The 27,671-nt window shown below is 41.9% G+C and overlaps 2 protein-coding genes and 1 pseudogene across 2 annotated transcripts; 2 read left to right on the top strand and 1 right to left on the bottom strand.

Moving 5' to 3' along the window:
* Nucleotides 1–3,278: 3,278 nt before the first annotated feature.
* LOC130140686 (uncharacterized) lies at nucleotides 3,279–4,486 on the top strand. Its single transcript, XM_056320720.1, has 2 exons — nucleotides 3,279–4,372; nucleotides 4,462–4,486. Exons 1-2 carry the CDS (start codon nucleotides 3,279–3,281, stop codon nucleotides 4,484–4,486), a joined length of 1,119 nt encoding a protein of 372 aa, XP_056176695.1.
* Nucleotides 4,487–14,217: 9,731 nt separating this feature from the next.
* Nucleotides 14,218–14,772, bottom strand: LOC130140666 (uncharacterized). The gene has a single exon (XM_056320616.1). It carries the CDS (start codon nucleotides 14,770–14,772, stop codon nucleotides 14,218–14,220), a length of 555 nt encoding a protein of 184 aa, XP_056176591.1.
* Nucleotides 14,773–17,033: 2,261 nt separating this feature from the next.
* LOC130140634 (uncharacterized) lies at nucleotides 17,034–26,032 on the top strand (annotated as a pseudogene).
* Nucleotides 26,033–27,671: the final 1,639 nt, after the last annotated feature.

Below are 27,671 nucleotides of genomic sequence, written 5' to 3'. Positions count from 1 at the left end.
ACCGGCAAAAGTTCAGCGCAGCCTCTCCAATGACTATAATGATTAAAAAGACTATTGGCTCCCCCCGATCTCAAGTATGAAAGTTCTCTATTTCAGATAAAGTTTTCGGAGGTGTGGCTCTTCACTCACTCGGTTAATGCTTGCGGATTATCTATTACAGAAGAAAAGATAAGAACTTGCAGACAGCGTGAGACTATTCCTTGTAAAATTTTTAGGATTGAAATTTTTTTTGCCACACTTCTATTCATTTGAAATTAAACGATTTGGGTCATTATTTCAGATTTACCTCAACATTAGATAATGTCAAACCAAGTCCATCTGCAACTGGAAACATTTTTTAATTTTAATTAAGAATTGTTACACCTTCTCTTCAACTCTTATGAATCCAATTAAGAACGATGCTTCACCCAAAAAACAAACTGGACATGCGTTTGTCGATGTAGAGTATTTATCTTCTTCACGTTGCAATTTTGAGTAGGTTATTGCCCTAGAGGTGATGCCACAAGTATTGAGATATTTCACACACTTTATAACAGCAAATTCATCCTATATGGTATGATGAAGTTTAACGTTCTCCTGCGTGAAGCATGGGCATCGAACAACTTCAGGTTCAGTAGTATGAAGCAGCAATTATAAGGATAACTCTGATAAATCGCTGTATAGTAAATTGACAAAATATTACACTTGGAATTTATATAACCTGACTTCGCCTCACTAGGTAAGCTAATTAGCAATTCATAGCCATCGAAACATCTAAACCAAACCAAATTAAAACAAAGAAGATCTGAACAAGGGTATATAGAATTACATAACCATATAAGAAGTCGACAAGCAAAGTGCACATGGAAAGAAGATTTGCATAAACCTCTTTGTAATTCATATCTATAACAGAATAGGAGGCACTTCTTATCATAAAAAAGTACTCAATAGAGCAGGTATTTTTTCTCTTTTGCAAAAACTTGCCAAGTTTGATCAAGCTACTCCATAATGTGCTGAATTTCCAAATCATCAATGGTGAAGTATGCCTATCCATACTAATTTCTTTAACGTTGATACATTAGGAAGCTTCAAGACTGAGTTGACGGAGGAGATCCACAAATTTTCCATCAATTCCGATCGACCAATTAGAACAATGACGTAAATGAAATGCCATTAGTTTCTTCAAGCCACTCAGATCATCCAATCTGCCCAGTTGGTTGAGTTTGTTCATCTCCAAAGTTCTAAGACCTTCCAGACTCTCAAGGCCGCAATACTCAATTACAAGTTTTGATAGTTTCTTCAAGTTTGATAGGTCTATCAGTAACTGTGTTGACTGGCAATGTTTGATTCATAAGGGCGATAAACTTGAGGGGAGCGTTGGGAGGCACCCCAGACATTCATTAGAGAGTTCAAGTCTCTTGAGATGAGAAAGCTGCAAATTATATGGTGATATGGTGGTCATTGTCGAAGAGGACAACTCTAAAGACTCCAATTTGTTTAACCTACTGATCTGTCAGGGGATAGCATCTTCCACAAGCTTAGATGGGTCAACGGGGCGAGGAGACCTTCAGCATCCCAAAGACAAATCTCTCAAGCTTTTCAAGTTCGAGAGATTGGAAATGCCATCATCAATTCCGTATGAATATGCAAACATATAAGAATTTCTAGGAGCCTTGGTACTTGGTGTATCTCAGCACATGTCAGTTTCAAAATCTTCTGAGATAAATATCTCCAAATATCATTGGAATTTCTATTAGCAAATTTTCAGTAAGCTCTGCATCTATTTTTCTAGCTGATCCTGCTTCCATACTGCATGAGTTATCTTTCTTATGACGGAGAAGCTCATCTTCAATACTTTCAAATGCTTCATCTTCCCGACCAAACCATTCTCTATGTCCATGTTCAATTTATCGAACTCAGCAAGTGATTCCAAATTCCAGATTGGGTCTGGTAGAGTCTAAATTGACTTGCAGTTTCTGGAAGACTAGTGTTCAAGGCTTACGAGGGATCCAATCGAGCCGGGTAGCTTCATGATCCCAACTCCTCGCAGAGAAGCCTCGATAAGGAAGTTAGCTGACCGATTGAAGGTTTTGTGGTCAGTGAGGAACGGTGGCAAGCACTGAGAATTAGTAGACTCTTCAATCCTTGACATTCAGGCATATGCTTTATTGATGTCCCATCAATCAAGGGTATTCTCAAACATTCCTTTTTACCAGGCTCCTTTGGGATGTGTTGGAGATCAATCTTTCTAAATTCACATGTACCTGAAATCCAGCATCTAACAGCACCATTTCGACATCCAAAGGTCCGCCTGATCTAACTGAATAAAGGTCATACAGCAATCCCTTTTAAGGCAGTACCATGTCAGACTTTCCCTTCCATCTTGGTAGTTTTTAGATGTATTTTCCCTTTAAGACAGAGAATGTTGATGTTTGTCCCTTAAAACCAGCATGCGAATCGAACAAAGTGAATCCTATTTTTCGTACTAGCTCTCGGGCGTTTTCTCGAGCTTTTCTCTCCCTTCTATGGGAGCTTCCTCTCTCGATTTCGATATGAGAGTCCTTCCCCATCAACCATTGCCCCTCCAATCCTCCATCGTCTACACCACCCTACGCCTCTGTGCTTCCACTTCCGCCCAGAGCCATATCATTTAATTTGAGTCGTTGTCCATCCGTGGTTACAGTTCCTTCTTCACTGCTGGTTTCAGTTCGTTGTTACTAGTTGATGCGTCTTGAAACCAAGCATTCTCAGTTGATGCTTGACTCTTCTAGTTCATCACCGCCTTGATCGAGCCCTCAATCCTTTGATAATCGGACGCTACTTCCACGTGCAGATCTAGTGTTCGACAAAATGCTTGATAGAAAGATAAGCTGGGATTCTTCTTTTTTGTGTCTCTCTGTGGCTACGTCAGTAGAGTTCGTGGCAGTTGTTGTGGATATAATAGCCTGAAACTATTGAGGTACTGTGAGCTTGATCTTTCTCTCTCGCTGGAAAGCTTTCTCGACCGTCGGGTAGCGCTCTTCACCCAAATCATCCTCACACCCTAATCCCCTCTCACCAGCAGACTACTTCCTACCGTTTTCCTTCTATTTGCTCGAAACAATGGCTGATACACAGAAACCATTCCAACAAATCTTCTTCCCACCCTAAATCCAGTACCCTACTTCCATTCTAAATCCTCACCCTTTTCTTATCTTCTACATTTTATCCCTGAATCATAATTCTGAGCATCCTCTGTTTACTTCAACCACTCTTCACCCGTTATTACAACCCTTTACTGAAAATCTCCAGCCCACTTCATGGAGGAGTCAGAGGAGTCTGAAATTCGTCTTGCTGCCTTGTGTAAGAGACTAGGAGGACTGTGGTCGAAGAGGAAGATTAAAGCAGTGGATGAGGCGATTTCTGCAGAAAAGATAAAGGAATGTCAGTTATCTTTAATCGGCCAACTCTACCAAAACCCTAAGATAAACATTCAGGCATTTCAGAATACAATGCGTAGGGTTTGGAAAATGGAGAATGTGAAAATATCTCTGATCGCCCCAGGCATCTTTGAGTTTCGATTCTGGTCGGAAACGGATAGAGATAAGGTTCTCGAGCAAGGCCCTTGGTCTTTTGTGAATCATCTACTCTTGCTCAAATCGTGGGAGCCGGACACTCCTCCTGCTTGTTACAATTTTAAGTCGTGCACGTTTTGGGTCCATATACATGGATTGCCGACAGAATGGATCTCCGAGAGTGTCATAGAAAAAGTGGCAGAAGAAATAGGTATTGTTTCAGATATTAAAATTGAAACCAGGGGGTATACAGCCTACAAAGTAGGAAAGGCAAGAGTTTCTGTGGACATCTCGGCTCCTCTTTTACCGGGATCGATGTTTAGCAATAGGGGGAAGAAGTTGTGGCTGAACTTTAGGTATGAAAGACTCCCTCACTATTGTTATTCATGCGGAAGATTGGGACATTATGCACAACATTGTGGAGAAGTTCCTTTCACCGAAGACCGTTTTGCAAATAGGAAAGAATTACCCTTTGGTTCATGGTTAAAGGCGGAGGCAAACGAATTCAGCCCCTACTGGGATCTATTTTATGGAAAGAAGATAGAAGAACTAATGGAAGAAGATGTTATACCTGAGACACCAGAGAATTCAAGGCAGCTAGTGGTGTATGAGGGTACTCCGGAGATGGAAAGCAGCAGTAGTGCCGCCGCAAAGGGCAAGAAAGTCATGATGGAGGAAATAATTAGGGAAGACATTGACAAGACAATGCTGGATCCTGCATCAGAATTGCAAGGTGGCACAGGGGTACTTTTAGGTTGTAACCAGCAAGGACCATTGGTTGTCGAGAAACTGAAAAAATGCAAAGGTCACAAGGCTAACATGAGTAAGAAGCAGAAGAGGTATTCCCCATATAAATTGCAGCTATCTAGCAAAGAGGCGCTAGATGAGAAGCGGTTATTGGACACTCCCATCCAGACTATGGAAGAAGCTCAAATTCGGGCTTTGGTGGCTAGCCCTAATAAGCCACCGGGGTACAAATGAGGTTAATCTGTTGGAATTGTCAGGGGTTGGGCTCACCCCTGACAATTCAGGCTATTCGAGCCCTCGTGGCTCAAGAAAAGCCCGCTATCCTGTTCTTAATGGAGACGAAAAATAAAGAAGACGTCGTTAAAAGAATGCAGCGAAAATTACAGTTTCGAGAATGCTTCATAGTGAACCCAATTGGCTTGGCTGGGGGATTAGCAGTATTTTGGAATGAACAAGTTACTATTTCTATTGACTCTAGCTCCACATATTTTGTTGATGTGCTTTGTGTTATGGGAGAGAACAAACAGAAAATGCGTATTACCTTCGTACATGCACCTACTGATTTTCAAGACAGATTAAGACTGTGGGACAGAATCCAACAAATTAGTCGCTTAAACCGAGATCCTTGGCTGTGTGTTGGAGATTTTAATGAGATCCTGTATCACTGGGAGAAAGTTGGGAAGAGATTGGCAGAGAATTACAGAAGTAAAGCCTTCCACGACTTTTTGGATGCTTGCGCTCTTATGGATTTAGAAAGCAAGGGTTGTACCTATACCTGGGCCAATAATAGAGAAGGGGAAGCTTTGGTTAAGGAGAGACTGGATAGAGCGGTGTGCAACATAGACTGGAGGGTTTCTTACCCTAATGCGGAGGCATTTGCGTTACCTGCTATTGGGTCGGATCATAGCCCAATTTTATTGAATCTGTTTCCGGAGTATGGTAAACGAAAAAAGGAATTCAAATTTGAAGTATTTTGGATCGAAGATGAGGAGTATGGGCAGATAGTATCAGACTCTTGGAATTCTTTTCAAGGAGAGTCAGTGGCTTTATCAGTTAGATTGACAAAGGTGGCTGACAAGTTGGTTGGGTGGAGTAAGAGGAGGTTTTCAAATGCTGAAAAACAAATTTCGTTGTTGAAAAAAGAGATACAAGAGATTACAAATAGTCCAAACCTAAACTTTGATAAAGAAAGGTTGAATTGGCTGAAAATGGAAGTGGAAAGATTGTGGAGACAAGAGGGGGTTTATTGGGGAATGAGATCCAGGATTAATTGGCTTAAATGGGGGGACAAAAACACGAAATATTTCCATGCAACTACAGTGCAGAGGAGGCAGCGAAACAAAATAGCAATGCTGAAAAATGAAAATGATGAATGGATTCGAGAGCCCAACCAGTTGAAACACATGACAGTCAACTATTTCAAAGAGCTATACACTACAACAGGGGCTCGAGATTTCAAACCAGTACTCGATCAGATCCCATGCTTAATAAGTGAAGAGGTCAACCAGGATTTAACTAGGGAAGTAACTCTTGAGGAGGTTACTAAGGCAACCTTCCAGCTAGGTGCCTTAAAGGCCCCCGGACCAGATGGCTTGAGTGGAAAATTTTTTCAATATCACTGGAAGGACATCCAAAATGAAGTATTCAGGGAAGTAAGACTTTTGTTTAGTTCAGGAAATCTTAACCCTGAATTAAATAAAACCTTTATTACCCTCATTCCTAAAGTTCCTAATCCAGAGAAGCTAGATCAGTTTCGCCCTATAAGCTTGTGCAATTTCGCTTACAAAATCATTTCAAAAGTTATGGCTAATAGATTGAAACCGTGGCTCCCGAAATTCATAGCCAAGGAGCAAAGCGCCTTTGTTAGTGAGCGACAAATTCAAGACAATATATTGATAGTACATGAGGTACTCCATCAGTTCCGAATTCGAAAGAGAAAAAGAAATTCCATGCAGTGCTCAAATTAGACATGAAAAAGGCGTATGACCGGGTGGAATGGGATTTTCTGGAAGCGAGTATGCTGAGAATGGGATTCTGCGAAACATGGGTCTCCTGGATTATGAAATGTGTCTCCACAGTCTCATACAGTGTTAAAATGAATGGGGACCCTTTACCTACCTTTCATCCTACTAGAGGAATAAGGCAAGGTGACCCCCTTTCTCCCTACCTCTTCATCATTATGGCTAATGTGCTATCTGTTTTGTTGCAAACAGAGGTGGGAAATGGAAGTATCAAAGGGATCAAATTAAACCACTTCTGCCCAACTTTATCTCACCTACTTTTTGCGGATGATTTAATACTCTTCCTTGCAGGAAAGATTGTTGAGTGTCAAAATGTAGCAGCGGTTCTAAATCAATACTGTTTTGCGTCTGGACAAGCACTAAATCTGAACAAGTCAGGTATGTTTTTCAGTAAAGACTGCCCAAGGGAATTGAGAAGCAATATGACATACGAGCTGAGAGTTCCTGAGATAGAGAAGACAGGGAAGTATTTGGGAATACCATCCGACTGGGGCTGCTCAAAAAAACAAATGTTTGCTTGGATCCTCGATAGAGTCAATAAGAAACTGGAAGGTTGGAAAGAAAATTTCTTATCTAAGGCAGGGAAAGAAATCCTCCTTAAAACAGTGGTGCAGGCTCTACCGCAGTATGCAATGTCCATATTCAAAATCCCCCTATCCGTTTGTCGAACTATTGAAAGGAAAATTGCAGCTTTCTGGTGGAAAAATTCTGAAAACAGGAGGGGGTTACACTGGAAAAACTGGGACACTCTTAAAGCAAGAAAGGATGAAGGTGGCCTAGGTTTTCGAGACTTAATTACATTTAATGAGGCAATGTTGGGGCGACAGGCATGGAGACTAATCCAGAATCCATACTCTCTCTGGAGTCGGCTTTTTAAAGGATTGTATTATCCTCATACAGATTTATTACATGCAAAAAAAGGTTCAAGTCCCTCATGGGGATGGCGAAGCTTGATTTTAGGCCGTAATGTAATCAGTCGATCAATTCGATGGGTGGTTGGAAATGGTGAGAAAATCAACATAAGGGAAGATAAGTGGCTGTCAAGAGGCTTCATTGGAGGGCTGCGAACAGAGAGGATCCAACTCGGGTATCCGAACTAATGGTCAGGGAGGAAGCCAAATGGAATGAAAACAGGGTGAGAGAGGTGTTTGACTTTGAAACAACCCAGGAAATTTTAGCCATTCCCATTAACCCCCAACTTCCAGAGGACAAATTGGTGTGGACACCAACCAAAACAGGGCAGTTCACAGTGAAGAGTGCGTATAACAACATCAAAGCACAAAAAGAAACACCAAACCAAACCCCCAGAGAATTATGGAATAGAATTTGGAAGGCAAAATTACAACCCAAAATCAGATTTTTTCTTTGGCAAGTTTGCCAAAACGCCCTCGCAACTAAGGAGAATCTGGTTCGAAGACGGATCATACCTGAAGCCACTTGCTTGATATGTCAACAGCATCCAGAATCCATAGAGCATCTGTTTCTGCTATGCCCCTGGACTCAGCAAATATGGAACAACCCATCAGTAAATATTGAAGTTGATAGGTACGCAGTGACTCGGATAGAGGAATGGTTGCTGAATTTTAAACATACCTCTGTATCCTTTGAGCTCCTTGCTTTATTATTATGGCAGATTTGGAAATCTCGGAACGACTTGGTATTCAGAGCTCATAAGTTAAACCCCCAACACATCGTCATCTCAGCCATCGCCACGGAGAAAAACCTCAGCAAATGGTCAGAGAAAACGAATGGAAAACCGCAAACACAGAAAGAATTACCTCCGATTTGGACCCCTCCTCCTCCCGGGGTGATTAAAATTAACGTAGATGGGTCTTTTGTTGCCGAAACAGGGGAAGGGGCCATTGCGTGTGTATGTCGAGACAGCCGGGGTATCTTGATAGATGGGTTTGCTCGATCGGTAACAGTCTCGTCGGCGATTCAGGCGGAGGCCGCTGCTGTACTTGAAGCCCTAAAACATTTTGAAGCAAAAAGTGAACTGAAGATCGTGTTAGAGACAGATCGAACTGATCTGGTGGAGATGATGAGCGAGGGAGCAGATCAAGTGAGTTGGGAAGCTTATGCATTGATCACCGAAGCCCAGGCCCGCGCAAAGCTATTCAGCAATTTAAAGATGACCCATTGCCGAAGAGAAAGTAATCAAGTTGCGGATTGGGTCGCCAAAGCCCACCGTAATAAATATTTACCGGTTAATTGGATCGCTTATCCCCCTACTTGTCTTTTGGAATTGCTTTGTTCTGAAGCCTGTATATTGTCGCAAACTTTTACTTGAATGAGTATAAGATATAATGTTTGCTGACCAAAAAAAAAAAAAAAAAATCGAACAAAGTCAACGTCTAGCAAGTTAGCCGACAATCGTTGAGCTGCTGCTCCTCCTCCTCGTCGGAGCCGTCGGACAGGGCCTCATCATACGACACCCGCTGCTTCTAGGGTCTCGCCATGGCGGTGCTGAAAACCGGTTTCAGCGGAGATCGGTCGATCGATCAGTTGAGGTCGTCACTGTTTGTGCTAGAGAGAGGGAGAGAGGCCGAATCAGAATCCGAGGGACGATCCGAAATTAAAAAGGGAGGAAGATAGAGTTGGACTGAATGGTGGGAGAATCGTGATCGTTTTGATCGGAGAAAGCAGAGGAGGGTTTGCGTTTTTTCGTATTTTTGTTTTAAATTGTTTTTGGCTTTTCATTTTTCTTCTGTTCTCGAAGTTTATGGGCGCCTTTTCTTGTATTTCGTGTTCTTTTACATGTAAAACATTTAACCCCGATGATCGTACAATTCATATCTCCAATCGAGCAATTATGGGATAACAAATGCCGTGATTTCTGATCGTAGTCGCTTTGTAAATAGTCCATAAGTTTTTAAACGAAATGACCCAACTCAAAATCGGAGTTAATTTATCTAATGAAAAACTATTGTATCCAATTCAATATAAGTCGTTTGGAGAGTATTCAAGAATCGTTGCGTCATAGCAAGTCACGTTATCAAATTGTCTCTCCAACCCAAGAGAGGTGGCACGTCTCGTAATTAAACTCTACTTGCCAGGCACTTAGGTTGAATTACATTCTTTTCAAATTTGAAGAGCTCGGGTTAGTAGATCAATTCGAGCTTGAATTTGAAAATATTTAACTCGAGAAGCTTGCCATCATAGTGGAGTAATCACACTTTCATATACCTCCACAATAGATAATAATATTAACTTTACTCTTAGTGCATCTTTTAGAATTCAAGTTGGAACCAACTAATTGAACCAGTCCCGAGTCAAAATGCTAATGTGGAGACATCAAAGGAACCCAAGTTTGTCCAAAAAAGCACGTCTCACTTTGTCAAGGCTAAAATACAACGCAAGAAATCGCCGTGCAAGTCTTTCTGAACGTTCCTATCTTAGCAAAACTTCCTTCGGTGCCCTCACGCAAATGACGAAATCACGGAATCTGACACCGAATGTACCCACCAGCAGAAGAAGATCCCGAGGGCAAATCAGGAAAGACTGTAAATTCGTCGTCCCCTGCTTCCTTTGCCCCAAATCGCTGTAGCTTTCAACTGCCCTCCATGGCGGTAGATTGAATTCGTGCAATACAGACAAAGATCGTAGTGAATGATCCCTCTAGTGTAAAATTGGATGTTTTCACAACATATAACTGACGAGCGTTGTGTTACATCTGGTTGGTTTTGTTAAGCCCTTAGATTGCCAAGTTCCGATCCATGCTCCGCCTGGAATATGGTGATCGAATTTCCTTTTATCTGTTCGATACAAATCTCAAATTCTGCTTTTTCCACTTTGAGGATAAAATTTGTTGAGTGTCTTAGAGTGATCGAATATCGGCTATTCAGCTTTTGTTCAGTTGAGTAATGGTTCGTAGCCTGTAGTTTTCAGTGGAGTAGCTTTGTGGGAAAGTGGAGCCTTTTGTTGTTTTCTTATTCCCCTTTCATCGCATGGGATTGTGTAAATAGTTCTTTCAGTTCACGAACGACCGCAAAAATATACTGAATGTTGTTTTGGGTTGATTTTTTCTTAAAGTGGTCCCCTCACTTGATTTGTCAAAATAGCTTGCAAGAGACGTAAGAAAGTTGCTTCATTGCTTTTAATTGAATGAGCTTGTGACCGCATTTCAATTTGAAATTATCTCTACTGGTAAATGCAGAACTTAGAGTGAGGTCAAAGGCTCATAAAGCTGTTTACAATCACACTCTTGCCACGATATTGGTGGAGTATGCATCTGCCGTAAGTGTTCTTTAAAAAAAATTCACATTTACCTACAGCTTCTTGTTGTTACGCATTAGGTTTCATCAACTCAATGCAATACATTTGTAATTTAATGCAAAGCTTTTTATTTTGTAGGTTTACTTGTCAGATTTGACAGAATTTTTTAGTTGGACATGTCCTAGATGTGATGGAAAGACCAAGGTAATTTGACTACGTTGTAATATAACATTGTTGCTAAGGTTGAGTGAAGAGTGGATCCTCAATACTAAATAGCCAATTCTTGAGATGAGAAGATTTTGTGGGCATACGCTGTCTTGTCTTATGAGCTTTTGAACTGGTTATTAATGCCTTTTTGATCTAAAAGCAGGGTTTCGAAGTCATTGAACTGATAGTTGACGTTTAGCACTGCTTACACGTATATAATTCATGTTACAGTGGCCTATCAATTTGGATGCTTGTGATGCCTCCATGTTTGAATTGCATCTAATTGTTTGTTCTTATTTCTAAACCAATAATATATACATACATTCCTGTAGGCATATGTTGGGGTGGCCAAGGACCTTAATGCTATGGTTATAGCTTTTAGAGGTACTCAAGAACATAGGTATGCATGTTAACTCTAGCAATTCTTCCCCTCATAATTTTTTTTTTGGTCAGAAAAAGGAAACGACTTTCGTTACTTGAAATAAGTATGTGGATACACTTCTTTTGCCTTAACAACCCAATCAGCAATTCTATTGGACTTTCTATTAATATGGGCTAACTTTATATCCTTGAATGATTTGGGGAGCGAGTGGGCTTTTTTGATAAGGACTTGTACTTCACAATTGATCTGCGCTTCGCAAGTGAGTGCGTTGATCAGATTAGAACGGTCTCACTCCACTTTAAGTGAGACTTCAGTTTGCGTTGAGAAGTACATTAGGGTTTCCACCATGGTTTGCGCCTTTGCCTGAGCTGATGAAAACGCCTTGATAGATCGCACAAAGGCATCAATTAACTTCCCAGAGTTGTCGTGGTAGACACCCGCCACTGTAACTTCGTTCGTTCCGGCCAAGTGAGCTCCATCGATGTTAATTTTTATTTCTCCCGGTTCTAGTGGCCGCCATTGATGGAGGCAGAAGCTTGCTGCTGTTATAGTTTCTTCTTCCTAGGGAGCCACCGATTGAGATTTCGTTGCATCGCAGTGGCTTCATCCACTACTTCCTCTGGATCTGGCTTTTGCGCTCGAAAAAAAGAGCGGTTTCGAGCCTTCTGGATTTGCCAAAGAACAAATGCTAGAAGCTCAAAAGTGACCGACGTATGTTTAAATTTAGCTAACCATACTTCAAATTGCAATAAACCTTGGGCGGAGACATTAATGTTCAGAGCTGTATTTTTTCAGATTTTCCTCGTTCATGGGCAAAGAAGGAGAACATGTTCTACTGTTTCAGGGCTTTGATTACAAATGCTGCAGAGGGGATGAGGTAAGATGTCCTTTTGAATAGATTATTCTTGGTAGCGAGGGCATTTTGCCAAGTGCTCCATAGAATTTTTTTTATTTTGGGTAGGTGTGCGATTGCCATATCTTCATCCACAGTGATTTGGGGGTCTGATGAGAGGTCGATGCCTTTTCTGAAGCTTGGTTGGTTGTTTCTCTCTGCTTCTTTATATGCACTGTGAAACTTTCTGATTTTGTAGGTGTCCACACCATTCTATCTTCCATTTCTGACTCCCCAGGGCAGTAGCTAAGATTTCATTGCTGATATATGGATCAAAAAGTTCTTGTACCAGTAGCTCATTCCAGCATGCCTCTTCCTTTATAATTATAGCCGACACCATTGTAGGTCCGTTTTTGTTCGAGGGTCCACCAATCAATCCCCGTTTAAACCATATGTCTTCTCTGATGTAAATCTTTTCCCTATTATCAACTACCCATTTGATCGATGGTTGTATGGCATCTCTTCCAATAACGAGGCTTTGCCATCCCCAAGAAGGTCTGCTTCCTTTCCTAGGACGCCAAAAATTCTCTTTTGAGAAATATATTCCTTTTAGAAAACGACTCCAAAAAGACGAAGGATCTTGTGAAATCCTCCATGCTTGTTTTCCCAACATAGCCTTGTTGAAAGTCAATAGATCTCCAAACCCAAGGCCTCCGACATCCTTTCTATACTTCAAGGTTTCTCACCTTTTCCAATGCAAACCATTTTGCTTTTCGTTGTTTTTCCACCAGAACGCAGCTATCTTTTTCTCAATAGCTTGGCAAATGGAGACTGAAATTTGGAAAATCGACATTGCATACTGAGGTAATGCTTGTACTACTGATTTAATGAGGACTTCCTTTCCCGCTTTCGATATCAAATTTTCCTTCCAACCTTCAAGCTTCTTGTTTACTCTCATGGTAATCCAAGCGAACATCTGTTTTTTCGATTTCCCCCAATAAGATGGAATGCCTAAAATATTTGCCCATTATTTCTATCTCTGGGACCCTCAGTTGGTCCGCCATATTTCTTCTCAAATTCTATGGGCACTCCTTACCGAAAAAGATTCCCAACTTGTTTAAATTGACTGCTTGGCCAGAAGCAAAACAGTATTGATTCAAAACTGAAGCAATATTTTGGCATTCAGTTCTTGTCCCATTTAGAAAGAATATCGAGTCATCCGCGAATAACAAGTGGGATAAAGTGGGGCAATAACTGTTAAAATGAATTCCTTTGATGTTTCCATCCCCCATGCTTTTTTCATCAACAAAGACAACACATTGGCAACCAATATAAATAGATAGGGGGATAACGGATCACCTTGTTGGATACCCCTCGAAGGTTGAAAGTAGGGCAAGGGCTCTCTATTAAATTTAACACTGAAAGTCATCGTGGAAACACATTGCATTATCCAATTTACGCATTTTGTGCAAAAACCAAATTTCAGCAAGCAAGCTTCCATGAAATCCCACTCTAGTCGATTGTACGCTTTTTTCATATCTAGTTTCAGCACCACCTGGAACTTTCTCTTCCTCTTTCTCACCCTTAGCTGATGAAGCACCTCTTGGACAATTAGGATATTGTCTTGGATATGTCGTCCACTAATAAAGGCACTTTGCTCTTCACATATCAAATATGGAAGCCAAGGCTTTAGTCTACTAGCCAAGACTTTTGAGATGATTTAATAAATGAAATTGCACAAACTTATAGGGTGATACTGTTCCAATCTCTCTGGGTTAGGTACTTTGGGAATAAGGGAGATATGAGTCTTGTTTAAATCTGGATTTAACATTCCAGACTTAAAGAAATTCTGCACCTCCTTGAATACATTCTGCTGAACCTCTTCCCAAAAGTGTTAATAGAATTGCCCATTTAGTCCATCTAGCCCTAGTGCCGTAGTGGATCCCAACTGGAAAACTGCTGCCTTTACTTCCTCTAGTGCTTTAGTGTCACCTCAATTGTTAGACATCAGTTTATTTCTTCTCCAACCAAGCTGTGACAATTTTCTAACACTAGTTGAAAGCTGTGGAGGCCCTCCGAAGTATAAAGGTTCCGAAAGAAATTCCCTATTGATTGCTTTAATTGGTCAACATCTTGTGTCCATTCCTCATTTTCAGATCTTAGCATTGTAATTATGTTCCTCAGCCGTCTTTGTATGGTGGTGGCATGAAAATACTTTGTATTTTTGTCTCCCCACTTTAACCAATTTATTCTCGATCTTAATCCCTAGTACATTTCTTCCTACCTCCATAATTTTTCTATTTCTTCCTTCAGCGATTGGACTCTTTCTCGGTCCTGCCCTCCACTCGGATGGTTTGTAAGTTTCTGGATTTCCTTCTTCAGGCTCTTGATTCTTTTATGAGCATTTGTGAACTTGCTTTTACTCCAAACTTCTAGTTCACCAGAAACTCTTTTAAGCTTTATCAACAAGTTTTGATTTGTATCTTCTGCCTTCAGCCAAGCATCCCTTACTATTTCCCCATATTCAGCCTCTTCCAGCCAAAAATCTTCAAACTTAAATTCCTTTCTCCTTTTTGCGTGTCCTAGGGAGAGAGAAATTAATAACGGGCTATGGTCGGAACCAATAGCCGAAAATGCATAAACCTCTACTTCCGTAAAAGCGACTCTCCACTCCATAGAACATACCGCTCGGTCTAGTCGTTTCTTCACATATGCATCCCCCTCCCTATTGTTAGCCCATGTATATGCACACCCTTTGCTCTCTAGGTCCATGAGACAGCAAGAATCTAAGAAATCCCTGAAAGCCTTCATTTGGTAATTCTCCATCAAACGCATTCCAACTTTTTCCCAAAGGTAAAGAATTTCATTAAAATCCCTAACACAAACTCATAGAAGGTTGTTTGAGTGACTTATCTGGTACAATTCCCCCCAAAGGTGAAGTCTCGCTTGAAAATCGTTTGGTTCGTAAAGAAAGGTGATACGCATTCTCCGCCTACTTTCTATTTGCTCCCTAATCACATTCACAAAGTGTGAAGAGTGTGACTCCATTGTAACCGAGATTCTATCATCCCAGAAGAGTGCCAACCCCCCTGCGATCCCTACTGGATTCACCACAAATAAGTTCTGATACTGCAAACATTGTTTTAAACAAAATACCACTCCTTCTTGATTTTTTATTTCCATCAAGAAGAGCAAACTGGGCCTCCCCTCAGCCACTAGGGCTTGGATGGCTTGAATTGTCAGGGGTGTGCCCAATCTCTAATAATTCCAACACAGGAAATTCATGTGTAACCCGATGGCTTACACGGGCTAGCCACCACAGCCCATCATTCATTCTCTGATGCCAATTGGATAGGGGGCATCAAGTAATTGGGTTTCATCAAGTACCGACATGTTAGGTTGCTGAGTATCATAGGGGTTGTACCTCCTTGCTTTCTTACCAACTGGAATTTTCTTTTCACAAAGCTTTTTCTTCTGAGAAACTAGGACTAGGGTCTTAATTACCTCTGTTTGTGCAGGATCCGTGACATAAGGTGGGATTGCTTCGGTCATTTGACTATCCTGCACCTCAAATTAGTAATCTACAGTAAGTATCTCCTTTCCCTTCCCCACATTGTTGCTATTTGGTTGCTTCTGTGGGCCGGAGGTCCTTGGTTCATATAGCACCATCTGTCCCGGGTTTGGTGGAGTTTCTGGGACAACTTCTTCTTCACTGTTAGCCTTTTCCTTACTCCCATAAAAAATCTTCCAGAAAGGGCTATTTTCTTGATCCTCAGTCTTTAGCCACGAGCCAAACATACATCCATTCTCTATAGTGAAATTTTCTTCGTTATACGGCACCTCCTCACAATAGGTAGTATAGTGACCTGTCTTTCCGCAAGAGTAACAATAGTGTGGTAGCCTCTCATACTTAAAGTCAAACTTTCTTCCCTTCGTTGCTGATAATAAAGCCCGACTGTAGAGGAGACGATAGGTTCAGTTTCACTCTTACTTTTCCTATTTTGATAGAGGCATTTCCTTTTGTTTCGATTTTAACAGCCGAGACCACTCCAATATCGCTTGCAATCCGGCGAACTGCATCTTCCGTGGTCCATTCACATAGCAGCCCATGAATATGAACCCAGAAATCACACAAACTAAAGTCATAGCATTGGGGGGCAATATTCGGCTCCCATGGTTTTAAGACAAGCAGATGGTTTGCAAAGGACCGAGGACCTGAGTCCAGTACCTTGTTCTTGGTAGTCTCAATATCAAAAGTCAAACAGAATATACCAGGTTGTAGCTGGATGATTTCCACACTATCTAACCTCCATGCTTTCCTCGTTGTATTTTGAAATGCCTGGAAGTTAATCTTTGGGTTTGTATGTAGCTGTCCGAGGAGAAAGCATTTACATTCCTTCAGTTTATCCATGGAGGCCATATTCTCCATTGGCTTGATGATGTTTGCTGATCACATTCTCCCTAATTGTTTGCAGAGGAACGCCAATCTTTGCTATGAGTTTTTAGCTTCATCCATGGCAGCCAAGCTAAAAGGATTCAAGCTTAAAGATCCGACAAAACCAAATAGGAAGGGAGGATTTGGGGTAGGGATGGAAAGGGGTTAGAGTTTTTAGTGCATTGGGTTGAAAAGGGTTAGGGTTTTAGGGTCAGTTAGGGTTTTGAGCTAGCCCAAAAGGTAGAGAGGGGCTCTTCCGAGAAGAGAAGCCTTAATGAATGCAAACACAAGGCACATGGGTATGTAGTCTATATGAACGGAAAAAGGGTGAATCATTTCCACCAAGACATGAAAGTTACTTTCTTGTAATTTTAGATGGAGTCAAGAGGAGATTGCATACTTCACTAATTTTGTTCTGTGAATATTTTTATCACCTCTCTTTATCATTTGAGCTTTTCAGTTAGTGATTACTTCTAGTTATGTCTACAACATACAGAATTGGGTTGAAGGTCTACTGGAAACGGCTTGACATAAACTACCTTGGCATGCCTGGTGCTAGGGTGAGTTGTAGAGATGATAAGCCTCATGCAACTTGTGGATACTTCTTATTTGGATTGAGTTACAGTCTAATTCTATTGATGGATTTTATTATGCTGTGCTTAGGTTCATGATGGATTTTATTATGCTTATCACAATATGATAATTCGACCTGGTATTTTGGATGCTGTTGTAAGAGCCAAGGATTCATATGGAGACATCAACGTCATGGTGACAGGCCATTCTATGGGAGGGGCTATGGCAACCTTTTGTGGACTTGATCTTGTGGTAAGATAAATTATAAAATTGCTATGGTTCAGATATTGGTTCTTCTCTATTGTGTTCTTCCATTTATTCAGTTTTGGTCTGTTAGGAGTTACCTGGAATTCCCTGCCAACTCTGCCTTGAAGAATCTAGACTCTGGATATCTTGAACTTTCTATGGCTTCATATTTATATTTACAATTGGTCAGCATCTTGTTTATTTCTTTTTTGGTAAATCAACCCGTAGACAAAACACAAGCAGAATGGGTTGCAAACAACCCTTTACTAGAACCACCTAGGGTCTACGTATTTAGTTGTATGAATTGTCTTACATGTTAAGCCATGAAGCTTCAAGTTGGCCGAAAACCTAAATATAGTGGATAAATGTGACATTCTGAAATCCGACCCACTTGGGATTTATGAAATGAGTAGTTTATGGACGTGCTTGTAGTTAGATCTCGCCCGGAATTGATCACTTCGGGAATACTAACCATTAGGGAAAGGCTAATTAGGGATTTAAAATCGTGCGACCAACGAACTCGATCATGAACCGACTTTCGACCATGAAAATTGTCAAGGAGACATTTTGAGCCACTGTAGGCCGATCCAAGGATAGCTAGGGATCAGTTCGCTACTGTCACATTAGTGGATCGCGGGTGATTCCGCTGGACCACAAAATGAATTGACGAATGACCCTAAACCTATACCAAATGTGACGCCCCTACCTTGGGGTCATTCATGCGACGTCCCGTTCATTATTAAATTTCGTTACACACAGGCGAAAGCATATCACGGGACAATCACAATCAATATACACAGCGGAAATAAGACAAACAGCATCATGAGCAAACCTTATGTTTACAATGCATACAAACATGTTTTAACAAGCCCTTCGGGCCATGACAAACAACACATATTTCATAACGGGCTATGAATAGCAAATCTTGACTTGGGTTATCCTATACCCACTATGGCTTCTCGCTCCTCGCTTCTTCATCTCCACCCCGGTCCCGTCCGCCTGGCCATCTCACATCCCACCCGTGGCTTTATCCCGGAGCCGGCCCGCCCACATCGCTAAGGCACCGTTGAACCTACGTACGGATGAGGCACCAAGTCCGTTAGGCCCTCATCGTATCGTCACAAGCATCGTGATTCGGCGATAGGCACGGTCTTCTCTGACATCTATCACGGTGAGCACTTCGGCTCGCTGCTCCACGGGATTGCCAACGCGGGCTGAGGGAGATGCCATCCTACGGACCTGAAAAAGGGGAAAAAACGGAGGATGAGTCGGGGAGACTCAGCAAGTGAAAACACTAATATCAAGCGAGGACGAGACAATCGTCGTTCACACAAGTCAATTCTTATCGTACCGGCATCAATGGCATTTCAAATAGCAAAGTCATGCTACGAAATCAACCAAACAAACATCAAACGTGAGTATCACACGTGAACATCATTAGATGAGAAACAACAAACAACCATGAAACCAAGAAACGGGCCAACCAACCCATGTTACAACGTATCGCAACTTCCTTTCCCGATATTAGGGAATTCACTTACTCAACGACAAACAAAACTAGAGAACGGGGTTCGAGACGGGCGAGCTCGGGAAATTTCGGGCTTTCTCCTTGCTTCCTTCTTGCTTGGCCGACCAAGACGAGGCCTACCAAGGCCAAACCGTGGCTCTTGGATGGGAACGAGTAGGAACACGGGCCGGTTCGGGGTTGGTTTTGGGCGTGAGCTTCTCGGCCAAAGTGAGAAAAACAAGAAACTAAGGAAGAAGAAGATGATGGTGAGGTTGGCGTGAGAGAGGAGAAGGGGGTGGGGGATTTCACGTGAGGCTTCTTGCTTCTTTATCTCCAAATAGGCTTGGAGAAGAAGCCAAGCATTAATGTCCATTAATGCACAATAGTCAAAAGTCATGATGAATAGCAATTAAGGCATTAAATAGGATCTTATCCCTTAGCTTCTCTCTCTCTCTCTCTCTTTCTCTATTGGCCGAATGGCCTCTCTCTCTCTCTCCTTTTTGGCCGAATGGCCTTTCTTTTTATTTATAGAGAGACAAACTTGGGGCCAAAGTTTAGGGTGAAGTCATGGCATATGTCATGTGAAGCATGAGGTCATTGCTTACCTCACATGGCCATTAAGAACATAAGCCAAAAGCCATGATGAAGGTGATAAGCTTGGACCAATAAATGTGACTTCCACAAGAAGATTAACCCTTGACTTGGTTAATTTCGTTTTCATATCTTCCCCATTCATTTGACTTCCAATTAAAGCATAAAATATCTCATTTGAAAGCTTAGAACGTGTATTTTAAATCACCAGAAGACACCAAGTCCAAATTCCAACGTTCTCGTATAGAAAATGCTGAATCTTTGAAATCCGACAAAACCGGACAGCTTTGCACTGTTCACGAAATTGGACTTGAAATCATACTAAATGGACTCCGAAAATTCTCAAATTTGAATATGTCATAAACAAGTCCTTAACAAACATTTTTCATGAGAACACGAAATCTGAATCTCTTTTTAAACACCATTTTTAGTAGCTCAAAGATAGACTAAAAACAGTTCGCTGGAACAGCATTCTTGTTTCTCAAAGTATGCTCTGTCCAGAATCCAAATCATCTCGGAAAATTCCCAAATTTATACACGTTATAGAAAAGGAAGTTCTAAACAACTTTTGTCAAGGAAACTTTTCCAAAATTGACCCAGAAAAGCTTGTAGAAAATAAATACGGTGTAAACATCACCGAAATACCCATTTTGGGCAATTTTAAACGGTCCGAAAATCAGGCCATCGTACCACTCATATCAACTCCAAAAATTCCGAAATTAAAGTATGTAAAACTTCATGATATTTGGAACAACTTTCAAGAAGGAAGTGTTCGAAAATTCGGATCACAAAAGTCTCCCCAAAAATAACAAAACGAAGGGGTACAAAGGATCCGAAACTGGGTTTTCCAAAACAAGAGTAAAAATTAGTTCCAATTGGAAAACCACCAAACTTAAACCATAGCCATTTTCCCAGGGACTGAAATTGAGGATACTACAATTTGCCTGCGGCTTCCCAGGCCCAAAAATTGGGATGTGACACCAAACGATCGTGCCCGTCGGATCTAGCGATCGATCCTCGCGATTAAGTGACAATCAAGGTCGTCACAACCCGAGTGAACTTGTACGTGGCATGATTCAGTATCGGCCACGGGTCAATAATGCGAATTTCCCCAAAAGCCATCCGTTAGTTTGAGATTTGCTCAAGTTGCGTTATGTAAAATTTAGTCATTAAATTAGAGACCGAGTTGGACATTGGAAATTTAGAAAGTCACAACAGAACATTTGGACGATGTGGTCATTTGCCCGGGTATCCTCGGATTTACCCGAATCCTTCAGAAAAATTTAATTTTGGCAAGAAATGGAAAATGACCATTTTACCCCTGGAAATTTGTTAAGGCCAATGTAATTTGGGAAGGACATTTTGGTAATTTCGCCCTAGCCTTAGAATTAGAGATTTTTGGACAATTTTGCCCTTGGAATTTTTGAGAAATTCCCAAATTGCCCTTGGATATTTTGGAAAAGATTCAATCCGGACCGTCGATCTCAAGATAAGATCGAATCTAGGCCGTCAATTGGAATTGTGAGAGAAGGGCATGATGGTCAATTGGCCCTCAATAATTGAACTTAGATTATTTAAGTCCCAAATTCCTCTCTCTCTCATCACTCTCTCTGTCTCTTGTTCCACCTCACTGAGCACCATCAGCCCCCTTGCGATTCTGTTCAGCCGTGGACAGCTAGCAGACCGCCAGCCACTGCCGTCCGTCGAAGCCGCATGCCGTCGCAGCTTGCCACCGCCGGACCGCCGGCCTGCCGCCCCTTCTCACTCTAGCCGAGCTAGTCTAGAGTTTGGGTAAGTCGCCCCCTAAACCCTATTTAGGATGTCGGGTATTGATAGACGCGATTAGGGGTGGAATCGGATTTAATTATACGCGGTTTTGGATAAATTAGGGGTTGTTTTGGAATTAATTTAGTGGATCGGTTTGAGGATTGATATTGGCTGAATTGAGGTTGAAATAATGAGGTTTTGGGACTGATTTGAAGCAGAGTAAAGTGCTGGACATTGTGGATTGAATCGACGAGCATTTGGCTCGGTTTAAGGGCATATGGCGTCGGTTTGACGTGTTATGAAGTGGCTGGAATGTGATGTTCGTTATGGCTTGAAATGAGTGTGGAAATGCTGAAATTGTACTCATTATGTGGCTGTGATTGTGGGCCATGAGTGGCCATTGTATGTTTGTTGTATCGTGATTTGATTGATTGAAATGTGCTTCGTTATGCGCACGCTTGGGCCGAATTGAAATTGACTGTCAATTGGCCGTGTTGGGTGTTTATTGAGCTTGAGAAATGCGTGGTTTGATGCGTGCATGGGCCAAGTGTGATTGGCCAATATGTTGGCATGTGGGTGTTGAGTATGTGAATAAGTGAGAGATCGTGTGTGGTGCGGTACGTGTGGTTATGGAAATCCCTGAGGCGGTATCATTACGCGGGGAATTGATCCGTCCTGAGGCGATACGACTACGTGGGACGATGCCCGGTATTACCGGAGGACGGCCAACCTGAGGCGGTACCATTACGTCGGTTGTGTCGTAGGTGGTGGGTGTTGAGCCTGAGGCGGTACCATTACGCGGGCAAGATACACGGCCTGAGGCGGTACCATTACGCGGGCCTTGGAGTGTTGTTATGAGTTGGTCGCAATGAACCTGAGGTGGTAATACTACGCGGGTCACTGGCGAGTTGAGTATGAGATGGTCGTAGTGAACCTGAGGTGGTACCATTACGCGGGTCACTGACGAGTGGTGTGAAAAGAATGTGATGAGGCAGGAACGCATGTGTGAAATGTAATTAGAACGTGCATGTGATTGGAAATGGTGTTGTTGTGACTAACGTGCAGGTTGCATACTGGAAAGGCCCAGGTAAGTATGAATTGTGTGCCTGCTATGTGATGGCTGAGTGTGATTGTGATTGTGATTATGACTGTGGTTGTCTGGAGGTACGTGATAGCCTAGGTTTAGGGTGTGTGCTTACTGAGATGTATTCTCATGGTTGTTTCAACCAAAAATATTAGAACCCCGGCCCGAGCAATGAATCTCCCACCGCCGCCACCTGAACGTTTTGATGTACCGATGCACATCGACCACGACGTTATAGAGTACCCTATAGATGATCATATGACCTGGATCAAGCATACCACGGTAGTCTGGGTAGATGTAGGATTACCCCTTTGGCACGCCCATACCTATACCGCTTGGTTCTTTCGAGACGGGGTAGATGAGTTTGGCCTGTCCGCGGATTTGATGTCCCCTTTGACGGAGTTGGAGATTGGGACCCGGCAGCCATACCCCGTCCCGACGGCGAGATGACGAGCCTAGAGACTAGTCTGGCGCAGTCTGGACTCCAGCAAGCGCCTGCAGCACCTGAGCCTTCGGGGGCCGAGCATGAACTAGAGCCGGAAGAATCCCAGGCGGGGTACGATCCGATGGACGTGGACCTCGAGGTTATACTCGAAGAAGAACCAGAAGATGAAGACCCTGAAGAGGCACCAGAAGAAGAGCCTGAACAAGAGCCCGAAGAGGAACCGGAGGGCGTACCCGAGTATGAGCAATGTCTCGACCCCGAGTTTGTGCCAGAGGACGATTCTGAGGAGGAGCCAGTCGAGGAGGAGCGAGTCGAAGTTCCAGCGGAGTCGGGTGATATAAACAACCCGATTGAGATCGAGGCCGAGCCGAAGTCCTCAGAGGAGCAGACGGTTCAGGGGGATTCGGATTCAGATGATGAAGAACCCGACTCGGAGTGGACGCCAAGCAGAGGGCGTAGGAGCTAGTGTAGGGGTTGGGAATAGGCTTCTTAAGGTGTTCCATTTTTGGTGATAGGGTACCCATGCTATCGATCCTTTTTTATGTCGGTGGTTAATAGTGTAGAAGTTCGGTGTGCTTGTGTATACGGTGGTTTGTAAATTGTGAATATTATATAAGTTTGGATGAGCAGTGAATATGTTTGTTTCCCCCTGTTTACCCCAGTTATTATTATCCGGGTATTTATTGTGGTTTTCGCTAATGGATATAAATCTCTGATAAGTTGAATTGGGTCGGCGATACCCTGGGACATCGCATTATTCGACCAGTGACGTGTGTTGCATGCTCGAAGGGGTTCGGGGCGTGACAATAAAGACTTCCAACTAATCATTACGAAGTTTACCTGCTGGAAACTTTATGGGATTATTGATATGTTTATGGTCTGGATATATAACTTTTGCAAGCACTTGAAGCTCATAATCTGTGTCGTGTAATCTTGAAGTGCTAATGCATTTTAAACTAGAATTATATTGATCCTAAATATGTGTTCTGTGCGCTGTTTCTGTTTGTCTCTCTCTAACCAAAAGAAGCAGCTCCTTTTCAGTCGGACTGCGGGCCATATATGTTGTAGGCTGGAGCCAATTCTAAAATGTCTAACTTATGAATTTTGTCTCAGCTTTATTAGACAGAGTGGTCCAGAGTTTTCTAGGCACTTGTTGCGGAATTGGTACCAGAAATGTTACCCACCCCAAAGTCATGTCCCATTAATTCGCTTCTCCATGACAAGTTGTGATTTTTAGGGTCAAACTTTGTCCTGGACTCAGATTATACAGACATTCATGTGGCCTACGATATGATCATAGGTTGCATGAACTTTAGACTAAACCTTTTCTCGAATTATTAATAGCAACTATGACATCTTGTCCGAACACTTGGATGATTTAAAATGTCATTTTTGTTTGCTGGTTTCTTGCTAAAAATTGTTCTGAGCCGATTGTGACATCATGCCCGCGGTCATGGTACTTTCCATGCTTCGTGGCCCTTTTTAACATTTAGTTTCTCCTTTGCTATTAATGACCGTAAGTCTTGGGGTTCGAGGGGCAATTTCACCATGTACCTGGAATTTTTTGTTTATGTCATTAGCAGGACATGACTCACCCCACCAACATCCAAGTGCTTCTTGTGGAAGCATTTAAATGTGCCTTGGTTGTAAATTCACCCCCAATCCCACTATTCCATATTGTAAACAACCTTTCTTGGGGGTGAGAGTGGGGTGGGTTTTATTGTGGCTGTGGGGTTTGGTTTTGGGAAAATTATGGATGGGATCTAGACAGAGTAACGCTAGACCCCCAACCCTCATGGAGAGAAAGGGCTGTTCTATTGTTCACCTTCATATGTGAAATGCAATTTTTGGTTATTGATGCATAGTAGGTTTTCCCCTTGTGAAAGTATTAACATTCAAGTTATTTGGCTATCAAATTATGTGTGCTGAAGCTGTTTTTTCCAGACCGGCACTCGCTTGGTTTACTTATATAACTAAGGACACTTTATTTCTAGGTGAATCATGAAGCACATATTGTCTAGGTTTTGACATTTGGGCAACCTCGTATTGGCAATGCAATGTTTGTTTCTTACTACAGCATGCCAAATACTATACATATTACTAATGACATATATTGTGCCTCATTTGCTTCCGTACTATTCTCGGTTCCCACAAAAGAGACACCATCACTTCCCTAGGGTGGTATGACTCTGATCTTGGCGGAATATCAGATAAATTATGGGGAATTGTCGCTACTGTACTTGACATTTGCTTTGCATTTATTTCAACCTATCTAACTGGAGAAGTCTTATTTTTTCCAACAATGTTCATACTCTCATTTTTTTCAACGTATAAATTTTAATTGTTTTGTTTGTTTTATCTTCTTAAAAAAGCAGCGCAGTTCGTAGTACTCATTACCTTTTTAACAATATTTAAGGAACTCTTCTCATTTCTATAAAGCTATCATGAGTTTCTCGTAACAATTCCAAATTTAAGACGCGTAATAATGTGTATTACTCTCTCTCTCTCTCTCTCTCTCTCTCTCTCTGTATGATGGCTGATGACCTAGTCAGCTCTGTGCAATTATAAGGTATTAATCATTTAAATTATGTATGTCTACTAATGCCTATAATATTGGCAGCTAGCTCAATGACAGTCACGGATAAACATATTGATGTGAGATAATGTGAAAATAATTTGATTCCACCTGCTTGTCTGGTGATAATCTTACTCTTTTTTATGTGAGTGTTCACATGTAATTGGAATCCTTCTTTTTTTGTAGGTATGGCTGTATAATATAGGATTTGGTAGTCTGGTTTATTAGGTCGAGAAAGTTTGTGATGGCTCTGGAGAAGATCCAATTTGCAGCAGGTAAGGAGGTAGTTTCAGTCGTAGCTACCTGTTACAAGCAATTATTTTGTGGATTTATCAGGCTAGGTGCAATAAGTCATGTGACAGATTAGCTTGTTCTAGAGAATACCAGTCCTTTATTATCGGAAATATTTACGGATGACTTATTAGAGTGTATTTCTGCAGATTAGTAACTGGTAATAGCCTCGCTGACCATTTACTCTACTATGGTGCAGAATTAATGGCGGAGACATGGGGATCGTGCAAAATCGTCATGGAGCCCCGATTGAAGGAATATGGAAGCGAAGACAAAGGAAACCTTATGCTTTCCAGGAATCCTTCTTCTTTTGCATTGAGGCTGCATTAAGACTCCGATGCCAAGAGTAACTTAACGTAAAATGCTCCTAAGTCAGCACCTAATTTCGTGAAGATCATTAGGTAGCTCTAGATGAAGTTTGTTCACGTAATGCATTCCATCAATCTGTTTCCCTGTCCATCACAAGATGCATAGGATCTCTACTGAAATTCACTTGGAATGTAAATAGCATGAAGTTGAATGTATCATCGTTGTAAATACAACTCTGTGATACCTATTGAATGAATGTGCTTGCAAGTTGACCTGTCGATCTCATCTTGGGCCTGTGGTATTTTTAATTTTTACTAGACATGATAAAACCTAATAAGGATGTGTGGATGCTGAGCTGAGCTATCCATAGCCGAATCACGCCGCTTTTTTCTTTCCTTTTTTTTTCTTTTTTTAGGGGTTGAACTCGTGTTGAACTTCACAAAATTGGCAGAAGTTTGTGAATTCTAGAACTGTTAGACTTGCATGGTTTGGAGATTAATCGGTTATATAAGGTGAAACAAAGACTATCTAGGGAGAACACTTTTCAGTCAGTGACCTTACCTTCTACCACTGGCTTATTGGCACATAAAAGATTTCTCGGTGCAACCAAGTACTTCGACTGTTCCATGGCAGAAAATTATGCAGAATAACAGATAAATCAAGCCATCTTGGAAAAAAATGATGATCTTATTTGAAGTTTGCGTCATTTCAATTGGCAACCCCTGCTGAATTTCAACTTTTAGGAGGTAAGCAATTTATATCATCTTGGTTTAGACATGTAAGAATGATCTGATCGGCCTTTGGAACAAAAGCTGTAAGCTTTTACCTTCTATTTCTGATATGCCGGAATTAACATTAGCAGAAACCGGAAAACTGAAATGCCTTCATCATTTCAAAGCATAAATTGCCAATTGTGACCATTCAAAGCACACTGTGCAAGAGACCAGTTAAGTCCTTGACACTATTTGATAAGCTGGAGTTTGTACATTACAGTAAAAACCAAAGTACAGCACCAAAACATTGGGAAAGATACACTGTCGTCAAATCTACAAGTTACTTGCGCTATGTCACGCCCCGAACCCCAACGGGCTCGCGACACCCCTCGATGGTCAATCATTGAACGCGACGTCCCAGGACGCGTCGCCAACCCAAACGAAACACCCAACGATAAAGGCAAGCGGAAGCGAAATTAAAACAACCCAGACAATAAAATATGACAAAGGGATAGCACAAAACAATAATTCCAAATACACAACATCAAAAGGGAATAGTGGTGGGGTATCCTACTTCGCTATACAAAAGAGGGGCACACAAAATATGGGGTAACTTGACCCGTCCTCCATCCCCGAGATACCCTGGTGTCGTCTCCAATCAATCACGGTCGCAGATCTGAAAATGGTTATATAATAACCGTGAGAACGAGTCTCAATAAGCAACCCCCTATACCCCACATAGGCCAATGCGTACCCAGACAAGTCGTACATGCAATCTACCCGATTACATATATATAATTCACATAAATGGACTTACCTCGCCATCCAACCACATGCCCACACTGCACATTAGTCAAATCATAATAATGCAATATTAGTCAATGACACATCAAAATCATTTGAGCGCCATACACACGTACGTTCATCCAATTCAACCCAAACACATTTCACATGCGCATCCATCCAACTTTCACACGACCCGGGTCAACACCCCACAGGTCAGCCCTCCGATCAATCCGGGCTCTGTCCCGGGTCAACACCCCACAGGACCTTTCAAAAACAAGCTTTCAAATGACCCGGGTCAACACCCCACAGGTCAGCCCTCCGATCAATCCGGGCTCTGTCCCGGGTCAACACCCCACAGGACCTTTCTTACTTTCACACGACCCGGGTCAACACCCCACAGGTCAGCCCTCCG

The sequence above is a fragment of the Syzygium oleosum genome, unplaced genomic scaffold, assembly GCF_021117445.2.
Source record: "Syzygium oleosum isolate NSW1041296 unplaced genomic scaffold, Sole_v2.1 Sole_v2.01, whole genome shotgun sequence".
Lineage (NCBI taxonomy): Eukaryota > Viridiplantae > Streptophyta > Magnoliopsida > Myrtales > Myrtaceae > Syzygium > Syzygium oleosum.
The sequence above is the reverse complement of the archived record's forward strand: the minus strand, read 5'-3'. Positions and strand labels throughout refer to the sequence as shown.

Bases quoted from the DNA above. Each gene is read 5' to 3' on its own strand.
- LOC130140686 (XM_056320720.1), top strand. From the start codon at position 3,279: ATGGAGGAGTCAGAGGAGTCTGAAATTCGTCTTGCTGCCTTGTGTAAG. The intron at 4,373-4,461 runs GTATTCCCCATA...CTATGGAAGAAG, and splicing joins ATGAGTAAGAAGCAGAAGAG to CTCAAATTCGGGCTTTGGTG.
- LOC130140666 (XM_056320616.1), bottom strand. From the start codon at position 14,772: ATGCGTTTGATGGAGAATTACCAAATGAAGGCTTTCAGGGATTTCTTA.